General features: G+C 35.7%; 1 protein-coding gene across 3 annotated transcripts in view; it reads left to right on the plus strand.

The window, feature by feature from the left end:
* Window positions 1–15,691, plus strand: part of SLCO4C1 (solute carrier organic anion transporter family member 4C1) — a 28,575-nt gene extending 12,884 nt beyond the window's left edge. The window contains exons 5-14 of one of the 3 annotated variants that reach the window (XM_032096948.1): window positions 544–665; window positions 1,497–1,612; window positions 1,899–2,043; window positions 3,896–4,091; window positions 4,716–4,718; window positions 7,110–7,263; window positions 9,221–9,408; window positions 11,343–11,407; window positions 13,189–13,326; window positions 14,859–15,691. In XM_032096948.1, coding sequence (XP_031952839.1) covers window positions 544–665; window positions 1,497–1,612; window positions 1,899–2,043; window positions 3,896–4,091; window positions 4,716–4,718; window positions 7,110–7,263; window positions 9,221–9,408; window positions 11,343–11,407; window positions 13,189–13,326; window positions 14,859–14,983 — 1,252 coding nt within the window. In that variant the 3' untranslated portion in view covers window positions 14,984–15,691. The remainder of the gene's footprint in view (window positions 1–543; window positions 666–1,496; window positions 1,613–1,898; window positions 2,044–3,895; window positions 4,092–4,715; window positions 4,719–7,109; window positions 7,264–9,220; window positions 9,409–11,342; window positions 11,408–13,188; window positions 13,327–14,858) is intronic. The other 2 variants (XM_032096949.1, XM_032096950.1) reach the window with 2 other exon arrangements.
* Window positions 15,692–16,921: the final 1,230 nt, after the last annotated feature.

The following is a 16,921-nucleotide window of genomic DNA, read 5'->3' on the forward strand; positions in this document are numbered from 1 at the left end:
TTTCCCTGAGTTATAAGATGAGGGTTAGGATATTGCTCCTTAACTCCTAGGGAAGAGCTTGCTAGAAAATCTATCAGTTGAATAATAGTCCACTATTTAAAAAAATGTTTTAAATTTTAGTAGTGTAAACCAACAACTTCACTTAAACTTTTAGTTCCTCTGTTTTAGAGCCTTCTGGTCAATGCAATGGCACTCTAAACTTCTGAATTGGTTTTGATATAACTCATTGATTATGAGGAATCTTTCTAAATCCAGATTTTCCAGTATCTTAATAATGCCTAAGGATCTTGAAATCAGGGCCAAAGAATGGTCTTTAAATTGGAAAGACATTGACTAATGAGTTGAAGGCTACATTTGGTGGAATTATTTTTAAAATTGTGTAGTTGGTTGAAACAAGCAAACAATATATGTAATACATGTAAAACTAAGAAAATTACAATATGAAAGGCTTTCTGTTAAATAAGTATTAAAAGGAAATATTCCAGCTCACTGAAATCTGAAATTCAGAAAGGTAAACCTGCTTCTTCTGAATTACTTTTCCAGTACAAAGGTGGATCAAGATGACCCACGTTGGCTTGGAGCATGGTGGATAGGATTTCTTGTATGCTTTTTTGCAATTTGGCTTCTTATAATACCTTTTTCATGCTTTCCGAGGCACCTACCAGGTAAAGGTTTAGTAATACTTGGCTACTTTGGAAGAGAGATTGTTCATATTTGCAGGTTATAAACTACTGGACTGAATGTTTCCTCTTTGATTTTGTTTTTCAGTTGACTGTCTTTGACTAAAATCTGAGGACAAGTACTTTTTTTTTTGTTTCCCCCTCCAATATGAAGCCTTTAAAACAAGGCAGATCAGCTAGAGGGAGGATCTCGTGTATGGTGGGCTTGCCCATGGCCAGGGAATTGGGAATAGATGATCTTCAAGGTCCCCTTTCAACCCAAACCATTCTATGATTCTATATAATGACGTACAGTAGGACTGGAAACGTATACCTAATTATGGAAACTGGTGGTCAGACTTTGAGAGATGCTTATAGCTATGCACCCAAGACTAAAGATTTAAAGTTTCTGTGTTACCCACCAAGAATCATGTAGAAATTCCATGAGCATCCAAGGGGACTTACTATACTAATATTGAAGGAGAAATGATGGAGGAAAAGGAAAAATGGAGTAGGAAATGGGAGAATGTGAGGGTGATTTAAAAAAAAAAACCAAAGGGCTTCAGCATACTCTGAAGTTTTTAGGATGTCCCTGATAATATCTTATTGCAGCCAAGACCTTCCAATGGAAGGGTGATACTTTCAACAAAAGTCTTCTTTTAACAATACATTATTGATCTCTTTACAAATCTGTACCAATAAAACAGGCAAGAAGACCTATAATATCTGAAATAGCTTTGCCAAGTAAAGGAAGCACAAATTTTTGTAGTTTTTTGAAATTGTCTAAGAGTGCAGATATTGAATGTTTTCATTGTCGATAAATATGACCATTTATAGGAACTGCAAAAATACAGGCTGAAAAAATCTCTGAAACTCATGATGATGGAAGTCAGGTACTGGTTCAGACCAACAATATTGGACAAAGTTTTAAAGACTTTCCTATGGCTCTCCTGGTAAGAAAAATCTCAAATTTGCTAAAACTGAATATATTCTGAGAAATGAAATTCTTTACCAGATGTTAGATATCTTTAGAAACGACTTATCATGTTGTGGTATGGAAGACTTCAATGTTACTGATAATTTAATGCACATTCATTTAGTTGATACTTGAGATTGTTAGAAAAGCGTATTACTGAAGTTCCACTTCAGAGTATCTGCTTTTACAATATAGTGACTTCTACTTTAGTTGGTACCAAAATCAAATAATTTCCAGAGCGTTATGATAATTTCTCCCCATAGATACTGCTGAGGAATCCAGTGCTTATGAGTCTAATAATAGCCAGTTCCTCAGAAGCTTTAGTTGCTACTGGATTTGCCACATTTCTACCAAAGTTTATAGAAAATCAGTTTGGAAAGTCATCAAGTTTTTCAGCAACTCTTGGAGGTAATATGGCTTTTTATTTTAAAATCTTAAACATAATGTGTTGAATACTTAATTGACATTACAAGTGGAAGATTATATGGGTACCTTTTTTGTGTGAGATGTTTGTGAATGTACTTAGATGGCATACAGTAATCAGAACAATATTTTTGTTATTCTTGCCTGCTGGGTACTCTAGTACTTAATTCATTAAGGGTGTAGCTCTACTTGTTGTTTGTAGGTTCTGAAGACTTGATGCTCATTTTCAAAGTAGAATGAGGATTTTGTGTGTTGATGACACTGTAGTTTATTCCTTTCTTATTCTTGGTGAAAAAAGTTTAATTTTCTTTATTTAAAATTGTCTGAAGGAACATTAGTATCTTAGTTCCTAAAACAATCAAGATGAAGGGCAGCTAGAAAAAAACAGTGCTTATTACAAATAAGAAGTTGACTTTGCCTTTCTCTTCTTTAGTTCCACACTGACAATTACAATGAGTTTGCAATAAAATGACTAATCAGAATATGTAATAAAGCTATTATGTAACTGGTTCTATAATTGGCTTACTGTCACCTATTTACTATCTGATATGTGGAAGTAATAGGTAGAACAGGAGAAAGCTATGAAAAACTGAGTGTTGGAGAAACAGAAAAAAACCTGATGGAAGAGCTGTGCTCAGTAGGGTCACATGATTAACTTCGACACAATTAATTCTGAAGAATAGCAACCAGATCAAGGCAGAAATGTCCATAATGCCAACAGATGCTTGCAGTATGCAGACTTAATATTTCTAGAATGTGTCTTGCTAAGCTGTAGAGTGCTGCAATATAACTATGGTAGTTGAACTGCTCTTTCTCCAACAAAAATGTGTTTGGGAAAGACTTTCTAAGTTACTTATTCTTCTGGGCAATACCAGATAGTATTGTTGCATCAAAACAAAGCATCTGCAAGTTTTACATGAAAATACATTGGAATACATGCTCAGTTGTTAACCTATAACCAGGAGTGAAGTGGAAAACTGAGTGTTGCCTTTTTTTGTCCATAGACCTTGTCTGAATGTCTTTGCATTGAAAATACCAACAGTGCTTATTAAATGTACATCTGTAAAGAAATTACTACAGTCATGCTGAAAACTAGCTGTACCTGAACTGAGCTAGCTAATCTAAGCATTACCAATGACCATGGAAACTATTTAAACTATCATTGACTATGGGTGTCTGTGGCTTCGGCAGTTTTGTCACCATACCTGAACTGTCTCTAAAGTTAGCTGTCTCAGGTCAGTGAAGTTATACTGAGATCTATGTTGTATTATAGATTAGCCATATAAAACTGCTCAGTTATTTATCTGAAGTGCAAAGAGGATAAATCATTGTGGACTATATGGACTATGACAGCAAAACTGACCCACTGATCTAGACTTCTTTACATCCTTCAGTAGATGTCTTACTGCATCTTATATAATAGTGGTTATGTTCTCTTATTAAAAAGCTCATAACAGAAGTATAAGAAAGAACATGGACACATCAAAAAACCACTGAAAGAATGAAAGTATTTTCTATTTTCATGGAGATGCCTATTGGTGTTCAGAGATTCCCGCCTCATTGTGCTCCTAAGTCATCTAGTTTGGCTGTCTTGAATTGGGTTTCGGACAACTATAAATGACACTGTCCAGTTAAAACTCTGGAAAAGCTAAAGGTGATGTAACAGTAGAATAAATTACTCATGCAGTTAGATTCTGGAAGTATGGTTTGAAAACAATATCACATGGACTGCATTTTACAGCTGTTTTTATTTTTTCTTAGCATAAAATTGCACTCAGTTGCTTGCCAATTATGTCTTGCATTTTTATGTAACTGTTTCTGTCTTGTTTTCCTCTAGGACTTGTACTAATTCCAGCAGCAGCGCTTGGCCAAGTCATAAGTGGTGTCTTGGTTTCCAAGTGCAAAATGGATTGCAAAGGCATAATCAAGTTCATGATAAGCACTTGTTCAGTGGCCCTAATATTAAACACAGTGTTTTTATTTGCTAAATGCGGGAATGAACCTTTTGCAGGTGTCTCTGAAACGTATAATGGGTAAATATATTTTAGTGCACTCTTGGGTTTAATGTTAATATTTATTAAATTCCCATAGTTTCAAATAGTACACACCAGCAGTTCTTAAAAGTGGGAGGAAGGCAGCTAGCTATTGCAAAAGTCTGCTCTCAAGTGGTCAGTTACTCCGTCATGAATTAACAGAGCCAGAGGCAACACCAACTGTTTGAGGGTCTGCCAAAGAGCCAGATGGTGCTGTGCCAAATAACTCTGGAAGGCGGGTACCTAGGGACTGCTAGATGACATGTGACAAAATCACAGGCATGATTTGTGCTGTGTAAATTGGTGAATAACTTACCAATACCTCTTTATTGTTTTCCCAAATCCCCGGTTTTAGACCTGGGCTACGTACCACTATCTTGTACAAAATTATGATCTGATAGTTCTGCTCCAATGCATAAAAAGGCACTTGAAGCTAAATAAGATGGTGAAGAGGAGTGTTGCCCTTTACTGACACAACAGCATGATGTGTACCATGAAAACAGGTAGCAGAAGATGGGTTGGGGAGGAAATTGGTTTTGTAGCCTCTAATGCACATGCAAGTTGGTGGAAAGTAGAAATTTACTGCTATGATACTCAAATATTCATTTGTATTTCCTTTTCCAGAAGGTATGCAAAGAGAATCAACAAAGTTCCATACACTGGTGACTGAAAGAAAATAAAAACCTTAAAGCTCAAGTTATGGCTCATTCTGATTTCATCTTTACAACTTGCTATATAAATTGAGAGTATATTTAAAGGCCAGTGTTGAAATTTGATGCCTAAAATATGGCTTTGCTTCAGAGTCTGAAAAAAATCTAGCAGACAGATGCCTTGGACAACTCAGAAATGTGAAAATCAGAATTCAGCTTTTGGTTGTAAAAAGCTTATAGTTACATACTGACCAAAAGAATCTGTATTCATCAATAAAATGCTGAAGATATGGTATAGAAAATGGTATATGAAATTATCCATATTTTTATACCAGGTCCTATGATAACAAACAGCTGCCAAAAGTTACCATGAACTGATTTTCCTCCTAAGCTAAATACAGCTAATTTGTATTTAGCAGTTTTGTGTAACTTTGTCAGTTATGTAGCATAACTGTTGCTGAAGACCACTTATCTACAGCAATTTGGAGTTAACCAGTCCTGAAATATATCTTTTACCTCAGTATCCATTATAAAAAAATGACTCCGTTTTACCTAATTCAGTGTTACATGTTGGACTGTATTTTACTGGACATGTGCATCAGAATAGTTAGTGGCACCAACACAGTGTCAGTTCTTAAACTGTTTTCTACAAAGAAATAAAATATGTAGCAGCAGCTTTAAAAAATTAATAGATTTATAAACTCGTGGAAGAACAGCCAAGTGTTTGCCTCCTGCTTATGCTACTGAACAGATGCTTCTGAAGGAATAAATTATGAGCCTGCTCTGAGAGTTGAATTGGAATTTGATGTTGATTTTTGTGGAGAATTTCAAGAAATCCTTCATGGCAAGCATTATCTTCCTATTGAAAAATAGCCTGGAGAGGTGATGGAAGATTTTGCAGGTTTAGTCTCAGAATTATATGAGTACAGGAGGACTTGTTTGTGTCAGCATCTTGTAGTAACACTGTTTGTTACTAAATTAGGCTATCAGCAGAACTAACATGGTTTATTTTGTCTAACAGGCACTTTAAATAATTGGCTTTGCCAAATTCTATTGCCCAGTGCTTCCTTGAAAACTTGAAGGAACAGAAATGTAGTGACTGCTTCTGTACTTTGTTCATTTCCACATGTCTTTGGGACTCTTGTTTAAAAATTTGTATGGAGTTTTTTAAAGAGCAATTGATGGCCTCATCTGCTAGATTTTTTAGAAAAGCCAGGGGTATCTTTTTTGTTTTATTTTTCTCTAACTGTCCATAACTAAATAATCAGTCCCTCTTTGGAGGTCAGGGGAAAGAGACACTGTCTGCACATGTAGACAGGACAAATGCCACCAAATTGATGAAATATTTCTAGGCTTTGCATGCCTCACAGGCTAGCAATGCACTGTATGTACAAATCTGTGATTAATGTATTTGCTTATGGTGCACTGTGGTTCATTCTTCATACTTAGAAGGATTGAAATTAGTTTGCTTAGGCTTAAAACACGAATTAGTTTAGTGGGATTCTGCTGTAGTACAACAAAATGGAGTTTATTTGTAGTTACGATGTCCCTAATATTCCATTTGAAGTTTGAATGTATGTAAGTTAGTTCCTAGATAAACTGTTTCTCCTTTTAGTATTTTTTGCTATCTCAAATTCTGATGAAGAAACATGCCTTTTAGATAATTAATGTAATGTGGAACTTTCATTTTACAGTACAATATTTAAACCCTACTGGCAGTGTCAGTAACCTGGTTTTAGCTGACTGAACTTTTAACCTGTGAGAATTCTTTACTTATTAATGAACTAATATTAGAAAATCAATGGATGTTTTCATTCTCTCCAGTTAGGACAGTTCTCACAGAACCCAAGGTGATTTTTCATGCTAATAATATAGTGGGACTACATAAAATAAAACCATATGATGACCTGTATTGGAAGTAAATGCCTGAATTGAGAGTAAATACAGTAAGCAAGAGTTAAAGTAAACTCTGTTAGTTATTAGTTATTCCCTAAACAGCCAGAGAAAATCTTTAAGGTCCTTTAGGGTGTGTCATTGTACTCTGCATTTAACATATGCAGTCGTCTTAGTGCTCATACAATTTTGTTGTCTGCATGGAAGAGTTGGGCTGAGATACAAAATTTTGTCATCTCTTGTGAGTGGAAATTGGAGGAATAATCTTTGGAAGGAATAATAGCATAAAAATAACTAGGTGCATAATAAATGGAAATTCAAGAGCAGTAACTACTATGCTTATTTTTAAACAACTAAGTGCATAAATAACATGAATAGAATATTTTAAAATATGCTATAAATATTGCATTACTTATTTACATATCTTCTGTTTTTCAATTGCTTTATTGAAAGTCTATTAACTTCTGCTTTTCAGAACAGGCACTCTATATAACTTAACAGCACCATGCAACGCTAACTGCAGGTGTTTGCGCTCCATGTACTACCCAATTTGTGGCAGAGATGACATCCAGTACTTTTCTCCCTGTTTTGCCGGATGTGCCTCATATCTTTTTAACAACATGAAAAAGGTACTTTATGCAATGAAGATAGCTGACATGGTTTATTCTGGTTTCCTGTAAAATGCACTATATTTCAAAATGTTCTTCCCTTAGTATGACAGGAAATTGCAGTATTTATGAATTTAAGTGGCAGTTACTAAGAGATATACTCTGACCAGGTATTTTTAGACATTCTACTTGTGAAAGTGTGATGTTTAATATTAAGTTTACTTACTTGATGACAGTTGATGTTTCATGGGGTTTCTGATTTATCAGAGTGATACAAAATATGCTGAAAACACAATACAAATGGAGGTTGTATTTAGCAAAATCCAGCAACTGCAGTTCACTTATGGTACCAGTGTGACTCCCACTGCTGGTCTCTAACGTGTTCACTGTCACAGTGCTGGCCCTCCTCAGTTGTTGGGAAGGCTTGCATGGGTTGAAGCCAGGTCAAGCCTATTGCTCTATAAAATGTTTCTGGTAGTTGTCTGGCTTTTTATACTCTGTTGGTTCAGAGTTCTGGTTTAAAAACCGTCAAGAACTGTAGACTACTTCCCATGATACTGATGTTGTATGTATGGTGGTCATTAATATAACATGTTATACCAAGTGGTATAACTTGCTACATACCAAGTATATAGCAAGTTAACCAGTGGTTTTGCTGTCTTTCAAATTGCTGAAATTTTTTTTGTTTGGATTTTAAAATGTGCTTCTTATTATGAATGTACAGCTGTTTTGCTTTATATTGAAGTTTGACCTGTTTTACCACCCTCCCTGTCCTTCACCTGCCATGTTTGTGCTGGTCTGGCTAACTTAGGAGTATGTTTCCATTCTCTTAATGAGCTCTGGGAGAAGCATTTACACCACTGGTTGATTCACTGAAGTGGCATAGCTGTTTCTTTTCTGTATAGCTTTCTTTGCAAATGTTCTGGTCATTCACAGCCTGCATTGTTTTGTGAGCTTTCTGGGCACATCACTTTTTCCCATCTCTGAGCCTCCCTTCATTGTAAGGGCTTACTGGTTAGCCACAGTATTTCTCATTTGTGTGATGCCATTTTGCAAATACTTCTACCAGACTTTCTAATGCTGATAATAAGTTAAATCTAAATGTACTTTACATAGAATTGACAATCAGAAAAGTCAGCAATTGTCTTGACATTACCTGAAGTTCCTATCTATATCTTTAAGCAAAATGCAATGTTTATTGTATACGTGACAATCTGAGTTTTGAAAACTTGAATGTCAGTAGCCCCTAATGCAGGAATGGTAAGCCATGAAAGTGCCTGGGTATTTTCAAGCCTTCCCAGAACTGAGGGGCTTTCTGTGCTTGTCTCTACTAGTACAACAAACTCTTGAGCAGGGATGTGGGAGGAATACAGAGAGATCCAAAAGTCAAGCTGACCCAGAAAAGGCCTTTCTGATTTTATATTGGAAAATGAGAGGAGGTATTATCCATAAGAAAATGTAGGAGACTAACTACTTCTTGCTGTGGAAATTTCACACTTCACTGACACAGTTTTGTTTATTTTCTTTGAAAACAAGCTTCTGTGGATTTAGATGAAGAGTATATTCCATTTTTTTCACCTGCTTATAAGAGTGGTCCTATATTGCTTCTATTCTTTCCTGCTTAAGTCTTAAGATCTCACCTCTATGTCTGCATATGGTTTGGCTCTAACTTCTGCAAGTTTTTTATGCTTGTTGCTAAAAGCTTGCTCCATACAAAATGGAGACTATTACTGTATTTTTAGGTCAAAAAGCCAAAAGTATCTTTTGCTCAGGTGAGCTGGATCAGTCAAGTTCCGATGAACCAGTTTTAAAAATTAGTGTTAGTGTCATGTGCTCATCAGCAAATGGACTGTTTCCCATATGGTAAAGTCAATGTTTATTCTTGTCTTGTGTGATGCAGACACAATGAAAATATACCAAAATAGTTTCATTTTGTGTCATTCTTGGAGCTAAATTTTGTCTTATAAATTATTTGTAGACATACCACAACTGTTCCTGTATTGGGAAATCAAAAAGAGAAAATGGTTCAGAAGACTTTCTCTATGAAGCTGTCCCTGGGAAATGTCCAACCCAATGCAAATTTTTACCTTTATTCCTGACCTTCTTCTTTTTTGCTGTTGTTTTTACATTTATGGCTAATACTCCAACAACTGTGGCCATTCTCAGGTAATGTTTTTTGGTCTGAAAGAAAGGTAATATTCTTGTGAAAACTAATATCAGTGAAATACTTCTATTTGTTTTGCTTTGCAATGCGCTGTTTGAACAAGTTTGCGTAGTAAGCAAGCAGTACTTTAAACAGAGGACTTTCATACCACTGTTCATTCGTTAGTAGAAATGTTTTGAATCTACTTTAAAAAATCTTTCTTACATGTAGCAAAATCCGTTTTATGGGAGTGCTCTTGACTGTTTTAGTTAAAGCAAAAAGGAATAACGTGCCATTTGCTTTGATGAAGAAAATATTTGACTAGCCTGTCTATTGATAGTGTCAGTATTTCAAATTGTATCAGGAAATGGACACAATAACAACTGATCTTGTACTTTCAGCCTTTTATTCCTGTCTCAGTTCAGAGTTCTGGTTTGAAAACTTGTCAAGAACTGTAGACTACTTCTCATGATACTGATGTTGTATGTATGGTGGTCATTAATATGACATGATAGCAAGTTAACCAGTGGTTTCGCTGTCTTTCAAATTGCTGAATTTTTTTTTTTGGTTTGGATTTTAAAATGTGCTTCTCATTCTGAATGTAGAGCTGTTTTGCTTTATATTGAAGTTTGACCTGTACCTCTAATACTTCTAGTGAAAAGATAACCATGATGCATAGACATGTTGCTTTGTGAGGATGTGGCTAGATGCCTTTTGGCATGGGGCTGAGGAAATCAATAACATCCTAAACCAGTGCTTTGTAGTAGCCTCCTGTCCAGGTTTGGTGTAAATCTGGAATTAACAGCTTGTCATATTGGTGTGCGGGCAGAATAATGTGAAGTTCTGCATTATCTTCAAAATTGAGCTGACAGTTTTATTTCACTAATTCTAAGCAGTAGCATTTGGATATTTGAATCCATATATAATTCAGCTGAAATAGTGAAACAGTTTTTATGGAAAAAAGGACTGTAAGTAGTTTAAATTTTCAAAAATTAATTAAAAAAGCTAAATGTCAGTAAATTTTACTGTATATCCTGATATCTTTTCAGTGAGCCTATTTTGTGCAATTTCAAACATAAAATCAAATATTTATGACAGTGTTCTATTGCTAGAAATATTCACCTGCATGATGTGAAACTCATTCTCCTTCTCTTAATTGCCTTTATGGGTAATAGGGTCCCAACACTGACTGCTGATAAGTGCTCCTCTGGGATGTTTTGATGTGCCTAATTCTCACACATACTCCATAATGTGGGAATAGCTTCTGAATGTGTAAATATGGTCTTTTTCAACAGTGTGAGTTTATTAAAAGACATGATAGTTTCTTAAAGGAAATAGTTCTGAAACTAAATTAAGCAAGTTATGTTGTATTTAACCTCCATGGTAGCACCTTTAAGACACTGTCATGGGAATGTTTGTTCCTGGAAAAGAATCTTAAAATAGGTAAGAGGTAAAGAGGTGAATTTTGCTACTTGTTAAATCAATATATTGGTTTGTATAGCAGAGGCCAGCACACTTATTGAGGTCAGATGAATATATGCAAAGGTTATGGAAATACAGCATGTTGTGCTGTGCTGTAGTCTAGTCTCAATTCATGTTTCTTTAGGTATAATAGCTCAGGATTGCATCCTAGCACTGTTTTAATTTCCTTGGTTGTTCTATGGAAAAAGTGTTCAGCAGTATATCAGGGTGCTGATAGCAAGCTTCCTTTTTATTTATACTATTTTGTTAAACTAGTTAAATCCAAAATTTCTTGATGGGCTACTGCTGTTTTTTCTATCTTTTATCTAAACACCACTTGAAATAGTTCAGTTACTTGTTCTGCACACTGGATTTCTAAACCCCTCAGCAATTAACAGGTTAAAAGAGTATATAGAGATAAAGCATATTCACTGAGGGACACAGCACAGAAGTGGAACTTGTTTACTCTGTGTTAAACTGCAAATCTTGTTTACAGGTGTGTGCCAGATAAACAGCGCTCATTTGCTCTTGGAGTACAGTCAGTGTTTCTGCGACTACTGGGTATGACTTTCTTGTTGAAACGTTTGCCTCTGAATAATCTACTTATTTGACAATTTTTTCTAGACTTTTAAATAATGTATTAAGAAGCTTTCAGAGGAGCTTGAAGCAGTTTGTCATTGGGTTATAGGATACACTTGTTGTAAGGTACCATCTGGATTCAAATTCCTTGTTAATAGGGTATTCATGCTCTCTGTAGCCTTTCTTAGTCTTATGAGCACAAACCAAATACAGGTAACTGTCCTTCTTTCAGTTAAAGGCATCTGTTGTTACTTTCCCCAGAAGAAGGCCTATTCTGAAAGCTGAGATAAGAAAAACTGATGTAATAGAAAACAGCTTCATGTAGTTAACATCTGAAATCCAGAAGTTAAAAGGAAAGTGAATAGGTGGAGCCTTTCCTCTTCTTTCTTCCTTTAAAATACCTTTGACTAGTTTTAGCATTTATTGAAATTGTAGATACTTGTACATAAATAATTATTGAGTATGATGTGGGAAATATAATACTTACATTCTAAATCTAAGCATCTCCAACATTTCAGTAAGACAGATGAATCTCCTTAACAAAGGAAACAGAGCTATGCATAGGTATTTTCTGGTCCCCACTGATTCAAATTTTCTCAGACATAACTTAAATTCTTGTTTTCATAGTAGACTGTTTTTAAATGGCATATTTAATTCAAGACTGGGACAAGACACAAGATTGGCCTTCTATTCCAATATTTAGTACTGCAGCCATTCCCTCTCCTTTGACATCACATATCTAACAGTGTGAGTTTTGCTTTGCTGTATTCAAACTGTGATTAAGTCATTCTACCAATAAAGTGTAACAAAAGCAAACATCCTCACAGGTAGAAATTAACTGGAAGATAGTGCTCAATGTTATATGAGGGTCTCTCTGTTTCACTTTACTCAGAGTTCATATATTTATGATACAGCTCTAACTCCTGACTTCAGTGTGGAGAGATAGAACTTTTTGCACTGCCTATACTATGACTGAAGAAGGCATCAATTAACAGCATTACTTACCAGCAACATATTTTTGTTGCAGACTTCGGGAATCACACAAGGGTTTTAGGCTGAAGACCTAGTGAGGGACATAGCTACTTGGTTAGCTCTAGGAGAGTTTAGGCCTTGAATAGGTTGGGTAGACATGCAGTGATGTACCTGGTATGTTTATTCTAAAATTGGCTATACCCGGATCCAAGACAGTTGTGCATTATAATACACAAAAATCACACGGAGTTAATAAAAGCTATGCAAGAATAATTTTAAACACTGTGCTTTTTTTTGGTGACATTTTTACTGGAAGCTTTGCTACATCTGAGGAATGGGAAGAAATGTATAACTGAACGCATAAACATCATGGTATTTCAGTTCTCTTCATTTGGAACAGATTGGTGTGTATGATCAGAAGAAAGGGAATTTCTTCCTTTCAGTTAAATTCCTGCTTCCTTGATTAGTTGTTTTCACCCCTGATTTTAATTACTTTTTTCTACAATGAAGACCAAGGAAATTAAGAAGCTCAAGTCTTGGAATAAACTTCTTGCTTAACAAAGTGAGAACTGTATAAAGAATTAACTCTATGGATCCTACCTATTAACTGAGAGCAATGTTAGGTGCAGACTTACTGTGTAATATGAGGCCTATGACTTTGATTAAAATGTTTTGTTTAGTGTTTGGTTCTCCCATTTTATCTTTCCCACCAGTATGGCATTTCACTGTATACATGAACCCCAGGTATGCCAAGTAACTCAAACATTCTAACATGTTACTGTGTTTTTTAGGTACTATTCCTGGACCCATTTTGTTTGGTGTTGCTATAGACAACAGTTGTACTCTGTGGGATATTAATGAATGTGAAACTAAAGGAGCTTGCTGGGTATATGACAATGAAAGAATGGCTTATTTGCTGATGGGCATAAGTAAGTCTTTTATATTAAATACATCTACTAGATAATAGATACACTGAGCCTGGCTGATAGATGGGAATTATTTTAAAATAGAACCTTACACTTTTCATTTTTAGCAGCAGTGTTTAAGTTGTTTTTTTTTTTCATAAATGATCAGCAAAATATTATGGAAAGAGAAACACCACAGTAATTAAACCTTAAAGGCTACTTAAAACACTCTTTTAATAGTAACATGAAATAGTTTTGCTCTTTGGTCATGCTTCATTGTCACACTAGATTTTTAAGGGACTGGCTTACACTTCAGTCTGTCTTCAGGGCAATGAGCATGATTACGGATGTGAAGATGATTAGAGGGATGGACTACCTCTGCTATAAAGAAAAGGCTGACAGAATTGGGATTGTTCAGCCTGAGAAAGTGAAGTCTCCAAGCTGACCTTATGGTGGCCTTTTGGTACAAGAAAGATAGAGGAGGCCTCTGTCAGAGAGCATAGTGATGGAACAAGGGGTAATGGATTGAAACTCGGAGGGTAGATTTTGGTTAGATATTAGGAAGAAACTGTTTACTCAGAGGGTGTCCAGGCACTGAAACAGGTTGCGCAGACAAGTTATGGATGGCCCATGCCTGGAAGTGTTCAAGGTATGGGGCCCTGAGCAACCTGATCTAGTGGAAGGTGTCCCTGCCCCCAGCACAGGGTTGGAACTAGACAGTCTTTAGCTTCTCTTCCAAACCGAACCATTCTGTGATTTTCTGGGTTGGTGTGTTGGCAGTTAAGGGCTGGGGAGCTTTCTTCCTCTTTTTGTATTTCAGTTCTTTTCCCTAACTTTATATTAAGTTCTTGAAAATATCTCTGAACACTAGTCAGAAAAGTTCTTGACTTGTTTAACAATCTGTTCCCTTCAAATGTGAGGTATATATGCTAGTGGGAGGGAGGGTAGGCTAAGCTTGCATCTGTGATAAGTGCTGTTGTCCTGTGTTCTGGCAATTTTGATATTTACAGTATGTAAACTGAAGTACTGATGACTAATTCTGAAACTGAAAAAGCAGTAGTCACAATTTCAGGTTTAAGGATCTCGTGGCATATTTGTGATAAAATAAAATACTGCTTTGCCCTTCTCCTTGGCCTTCCAAGTTGCACAAACACCTTTCTGTAACTTTTTAAGATGGCTGATCTTAACAGGCATTCTATGTGTGAAGTTTTAGTTTCTGGAAAATGGAATATTGATATAATGAATGACAGTACTGAAACAAGAAATAAGGAAGACTTGCACTTGAGGCTAGAATGGGGTGAAGAAATACAGAACTGAACAAAGGTAGTAGCTGCTGCAAGCAAAAACTGGCAGGCAGGTGAGGGGTCTGAATTCAGTTGGATGACTGCTTTTATCTGCCCTTTGCTATTCATGTAAAATACATTTAAATGGAAGCTATGAATTTCAGTCTTACTGGGTGTATGTAAATCACCATATAAAGCCTTATAAATGAGTGGAACACTGTGTTTGCTACTGAAAGTGAGTGCAATAAAGACTCTCCTGTTCTTTGCATTCAGGTGCTGCTTGCAAAACCATCACAATCATCTTTGTGGTCATGGCAGTGTGTTTCTACAAGCCTCCACCATTAACTAAAGCCCTGCCACGAAAGACTTCAGAAAAGATATCTGTTATATGCACATAAATTATGAACAAATCAGGGACTTTTGAAAGAAAGCTGTAAAAATAAGCATTATTACAATACTTGTACCAAAGTTCTTGTTGCGTAAATATAAAAGATTATATTCAACATTTGAACAACTTGAAATACTTTGAATCTGTAGTGTTCTCTAATTTGCTAAACATTGTTTAGTATTCCATTGTGTCTATCCAAAGAAGTTACACTGAAATTTGCAGTCTAATTTTAAAAGTCTGGTATGTAACTTAATTGAAACAAGATGGAATACTCTGATCATAAAACAGGAAAACTGAACTGAGCTGACTGAGCCCCGTTTATCTTTAAATGTTACTGTAGTGGGAGAAAACAACTTACTTGGTATATTGAAGAGAACCGTGTTTGTTTAAAAAGGACTTAATATGCACATAATCTGGGCTAGTGCCTTTGGGGATTTGTCTGCAGGACAAATGCAGACATGGGAATGTGTGAGTTTGGCTATGCTTTAGAAATATTTTTACATGTTATCTTAATGGCATAAGTTCACTTTTTAGTATTTGTAGGAAAATGTAAATAGTTATGATAGAATAGCTGGGTTGCAAAATCAAAATATTTGTTAATTTAAGTGCTTGAGTTTCTATCTGGAATATATACAGAAACTTGCTGTCAGTGGCTTTATTTAAGCATTGTTAAAATGTTTCTATAAAATTTGAAAATAAAACCGATTTTCTTACTACATCTGTGTGTGCTTTGTCATTTCCAAATGTGAGTTCTTCTTGACTCCAAGAAACACAATGCTGAAGGCTAGCAAGAATGTGTATGGAAGCATCAAAACTAAAATACGGCTTTAGTTGTTCTTTTTGACTTATATTTTTATTATGTTATGAGTCATGCTATTAAAGCCACATTTGTATAGCACAATGCAAGTGGTCACAAGTTAGCCACTATTACCAAACATTAAACTGTATTGCCTACTACTTGAAATATCATTGAATACTGACAGGAAAATTTTAATGAGTAAGATATCCTCTATACTGGCTTTACTTAGGTAATAATTTTTTTCTCTCTTGCATTGGCTGTTCATGTCATTCTTATGAAGCTGTGTGCCCTCCTCCTTGGCTTAAAAGGACTGTACTCATTGACTCTGCCAAGATTTTTTAAACAAGTGCTAGAACAAAGGATTATGACATAGTGCTCACGTTTCATCTAATTCTTTATATGTACCTGTTAAATTAGGTGGAGGTTAAGTACGCAACTCAAGAAGATCTTCTATTTGTAAATAGCTGTCCAGGAAATAAAGCAAAATAGACTACACCCTGTGAAAGCACAAGACTTGATGGGTTTTGAGAGAGAGAAGGAAAGGGGCAGGATTTGCTTGCTTCATATAGATGAGTGTCTCCTGGTAAGTTCCTGATGAATGGGCTCATAGCAAGAGATTCATTACCCCTGAAAGAATGAGATACTGATCTTCCTTAATATTTGGCAGTGTGGCCTAAAACTCTGAATTAGTTTTCCAGCTCTTGACATGGTTTGTGTGAGGTGTAGCAGGTCATGAAAAGACATATAGTATCATAGCTGGTAAACTTGTTTCTTTTTTCTTAGTCTCTGAGATCATGGTTTACAGTTTCTGGTGCTTAATGTGTTGCATAGATTACAAAACTTGTGAGGCAGAGCAATGTGAGAGCTTTCTCTTCTGAAGAAGTTATCAGAAGTCTTGCTTGCACTGGAGTGGTTATCTGGGGGGAGAAGGAAGGAAGAATTGCTCTTGTAATTTATAATCTAGCCTATGACTCATTAAAGATTTCCCTTGCTGGTTCAGGAGTATCACCGTGACTAGAAGACAGACGAAATAGAAGTTTATCCATTTACCTTGTTTCATAGCAATACATAGTGGAGGCAAGTAGACATTGTGGTAAAGGCTTTACAAAGTAAAGGTAAGACACAGACAAATCTGTTATATGTATCTGG

Source organism: Corvus moneduloides, chromosome Z (genome assembly GCF_009650955.1).
Source record: "Corvus moneduloides isolate bCorMon1 chromosome Z, bCorMon1.pri, whole genome shotgun sequence".
In the NCBI taxonomy this organism is placed as follows: domain Eukaryota; kingdom Metazoa; phylum Chordata; class Aves; order Passeriformes; family Corvidae; genus Corvus; species Corvus moneduloides.